This window comes from Bradysia coprophila, unplaced genomic scaffold (genome assembly GCF_014529535.1).
Source record: "Bradysia coprophila strain Holo2 unplaced genomic scaffold, BU_Bcop_v1 contig_689, whole genome shotgun sequence".
NCBI lineage: Eukaryota > Metazoa > Arthropoda > Insecta > Diptera > Sciaridae > Bradysia > Bradysia coprophila.
In genome coordinates, this window is record NW_023503929.1 from 4,844 (window position 1) to 9,118 (window position 4,275).

The following is a 4,275-nucleotide window of genomic DNA, read 5'->3' on the forward strand; positions in this document are numbered from 1 at the left end:
GACTCCAGGTAGCCAAAGAGAGTAAGTACGCAGCACATCCACATCAACTGGTGTCAGTGATAATACAAAAGAAAATCGACGAAGAAGTGCAGAGGTTCAAAAATGTCGGCAAGAGAAGTCGAGAACTAAAAGAATTGGCCGCTGAAATAAGTGAGGCTTTCGAAAAACACAAAAAACGCAACAAGCAATCACAACATGCAGAATATAAACGTAAACGTCTACAAGAATTGGCTAAACTTTGGTTAGATTTCACAACGCCGCTAAGGAAGTGGAAGCAAGATAACCATCGACGACACTTATTCCAAAATGAAACAAATGGTCACTGACAATTATAATGCTTATTATACGGCCTTGACAACATCGTATGCAACGATGATGAAGAAGAGGATCAATACGAAACGGATGTGGACATGCGAACGCAATATGGAAGATTGGACGCCATAGCAAGGCAAGTGGCAGACCTGAACATGAAAATCGCAACTGAAGGGTTGAACGCCATATCACCTCAATACGCGACAATCAAGGCGAAGAAAATTGGCGACATTTGGAATCGGATCGAGTTGGAACAACGAAGGATTGATTGGAAATGTGAATGCGATTTACAACCAAAGATTCGATGAATGGAGAAAGAGGTAGAGACTGCTTTGGTAACTCTACAAGGACACTCCAGCAAGATCAGGGTGCAAAGGATGGAGTCAAATTGGTCGGGTGACGATTCCGAAATTTGGAGGTGATTATTTCAAGTGGTCACCTTCAGAGATCTGTTCTCAACGATGGTTTTGAAGAATAAGCAACTGTCACAAGCCAAAAGATGCAGATATTGAAAACAAATCTGACCGGAGAAGCAGAGGACTTATCGGAGACTTAACGATCTCTGAAGTCAACATGAGTTGTGCCTGGGATCGCTTGACGAACCGGTATGAAAACAACAAGGTGGTTGTTTATAAATTGTTGGACAAACTGATGAATCAACCAACACCAAGAAATGAGGCCAAATCTCTGAAAAAGATGTTGGATACAACGGATCAAGCCATTTTGGCTTGAGCAATTTGGGACGACCAACGGGACATTGGATGATTGGATTGTGCTATGCATCTCACACAAGTTCCTGAAAACGTTCAACGAGAATGGGAAAAGCATGTCGGAACATTGGTTGCTTTACCCACGTGGACACAACTGAAAACGTTCATGGAGGAACAATACCGAATCATGGAACGCATTGAAAGCAGCAATCGCCGACCAGAGCAACAGAAATCTGGTCAATTGAAATCGTACCAGACCTCGATCAACTCGGCAAACTGTGCAGCCTGCAAGGAGGAACATCAGCTATTTTCCTGTGAAAAATGGAAAAAAATGGAGGTTAAAGATCGCTGGACTTTGGCGAAAAGGAATAAATTGTGCTTCAACTGTCTTCGCCAGCATGAAGAAAAATTGAGTTGCGACAAGAAGAAGCCGTGTAAGAAATGCGACAAGAAACACAGCACTTGGCTACACGAAGCAAGGAAGCATAACGGTAATCAAGCAGGAGAAGTAGTGGTCCTACATTCCAGCTTGACACCAAGGGAAATATTGTTAGCCACAGCAGTGATTGAAGTCACAACTGGAGGATGGGAAAAAATGGAAAGTACGAGCTCTGGTCGATTCAGGATCCAAGGATCAATGATGACGAGAAGAGCTGCTGACATTTTGCAACTACCATTGACAAATTCAGAAATAGAAGTGACTGGTGTGGGCGGGCAGCCACTGGTCAAACAAAGAGAGCATCAATAAAAATTTCACCGGAGATTCAAAAGCAGTTGAGTTTAGAGGTAGATGTATACATTTTTGAAAAATTTGACTAAAATGTTGCCAGATCAAGACTACAACCCCAGCCAATGGAATCATTTGAAAGGACTGACCTGGGCAGACCCTAAGTTCTACGCAAGGGGTAATGTGGACATTCTATTGGAATGGACGTCATTGTCGAAATTATGAAGTCAGGGTTCGTGAAGGACAAGAAGGGCAACCAATCGCACAGGAAACAAAAATTGGATGGATAATGTCCGGAAAAATTGATCGACAGTGGCAGTCGCAGGCCGTGAAATGTTTGGTCAGTACATTGGATAAAAGGGAAGAATGTGAAGAAAAAATTGATCTGACGAAATTCTGGGAAATCGAGGAATTGCATCCAGAACGAGAAATGACGGCCGCAGAACAAGAATGTGAAAAATTTCTACACCAGCACCATCAAAAAGATACAGATGGGAAATATATAGCAAAAATTCCATTCAAAGCAGACATGGGTCCAGAAACGTTGGGGAATTCCAGAGGACAGTGCATGGCTAGATTCCTGCAGTTGGAAAAACGATTCGCTCAGGATCCAACATTGAAAGAAGAGTACACAAAGGTAATTAGGAATATTTATCCTTGGGCCACATGAAAGAATGACAAAGCTCAGCCCAGAGAAAAAATTGTATTTCATACCGCATCATGCCGTTGTAAAACCAGATAGTCTAACAACCAAATTGAGAGTAGTGTTTGATGCATCGGCCAAAACGAGCTCTGGAAGATCCCTCAATCAATGCATGCACATTGGAGCTCGCCAACAAAGTGATCTATTCGAGATATTGATACGTTGGAGACGACACAAATGCATTCAAGGCCGACATCGAGAAATGTATCGGCAAATAAAATTGGATACAGAAGATCAACGTTACCATACCATATTGTGGAGAGAGCAGCCGGCTACGCCGATAAAAGAATACCAATTGACAACAGCGACATTTGGAACAGCAGCAGCACCATTTATGGCCACAAGAACGTTGAGACAGATTGCGGACGATGCAAAGACAGAATATCCATTGGCGGAACATTTGATCAAAAACGATTTCTATGTCGATGATTTTATATCAGGAAGCAACAGTTTGGAAAACGCAATCAAAGAAAAGGATGAGGTGATCAAAGCATTGCAATCGGGAGGAATGACATTACGAAAATGGACATCGAATGATCAAGCATTTCTCAGGACGATTCCAGATGAACAAACAGAAAAGGTGCTTCAATTGATCGGAACCGATGACACAAAAGCACTGGGAATACGATGGAATCCACGAACGGACCATTTTGGTTTTGAAGTACAATGGGCATCAGACAAACGAGTGACATCAAAACGTGAATTGTTGTCAGAAGCATCCAAGCTGTACGATCCATTGGGGTGGTTGGCACCAATCATGATTAAGGCAAAGTTGATCATGCAACAGACATATACGAAGGAAATTGGGTGGGATGATCCACTCCCAGAGTCGATAGTGGAGCAATGGAGTCAATTCAAAAGTGAGTTACCATCCGTTACAAAATTGAGAATCCCGAGATGGATACAGTTGAACAATGAGACGATGGAAAGCGCTCTGGTGGGATTTTGTGATGCATCAGAAAAGGGATATTCTGCCGTCGTATACACCCGAATCAAGAACAACGAGGCAGTTACAGTGACAATGGTAGCTTCAAAAACACGAGTAGCGCCCATTAAATCAAAGCTGACAATTCCGCAGTTGGAGTTATGCGGAGCAGTTTTACTGAGCAACTTGATGATCAGAACAAAGAAAGCACTGAACTTGGCAGAATTCCAACATTCGCATGGACGGATTCAATGATTACGTTGGGCTGGACACGAGCAGGACCAGAGCGTTGGAAAACATTCGTCGCCAATCGGAGTGGCCGAGATACTGAACAATGGACTCACCTCGTGGGGATATGTCAAATCAGAGGACAACCCAGCAGACTGCGCGTCACGAGGTATTATGCCTTCCGAATTACAAATGGATCACATTTGTTCACAGGCCCGAAATGGTTGAAAGATAGTCCCTCAAGATGGAGGGAGATGAGGTGATCATACCAACACCGGAAGAATATCAACGTACGGTGGCAATCAACGTGGCCACGATCAATGAGAACAGTTGGCACAGATTCTCGTCATGGGACCGGCTGGTTCGGAGTAATGGCGTACTGTCGACGATTTAAACATCGTAAAACCGGAAGACTGACAGCGTCAGAATTGAGAGAAATGAAAGAAATCATTACCAAGAACTGCCAAGAAGAAGCATTTGCAACAGAACTGGACCAGTTGAGGAAAAATAAGGACATACCTAAGCAAAGCAAATTACGGTCATTGGATCCATTTATCGGACGAAACGGGAATTCTACGAGTTGGTGGACGTTTGGAAAATACGACACTGACGTTTGGAGAAAAACATCCAATCATCTTGCCAAACGGTCATGCAATAACAAAATTGATCC

General features: G+C 43.1%; 1 protein-coding gene across 1 annotated transcript; it reads left to right on the forward strand.

Moving 5' to 3' along the window:
- The first annotated feature begins 2,423 nt into the window (after positions 1 to 2,423).
- Positions 2,424 to 3,632, forward strand: LOC119083547. The gene has a single exon (XM_037193266.1). The coding sequence runs from the start codon at positions 2,424 to 2,426 to the stop codon at positions 3,630 to 3,632; it is 1,209 nt and encodes a 402-aa protein (XP_037049161.1).
- The last annotated feature ends 643 nt before the right edge of the window (positions 3,633 to 4,275 follow it).

What these genes read in the sequence shown, in the direction of transcription:
- LOC119083547 (XM_037193266.1), top strand. Translation starts at nt 2,424, where the DNA reads ATGACAAAGCTCAGCCCAGAGAAAAAATTGTATTTCATACCGCATCAT.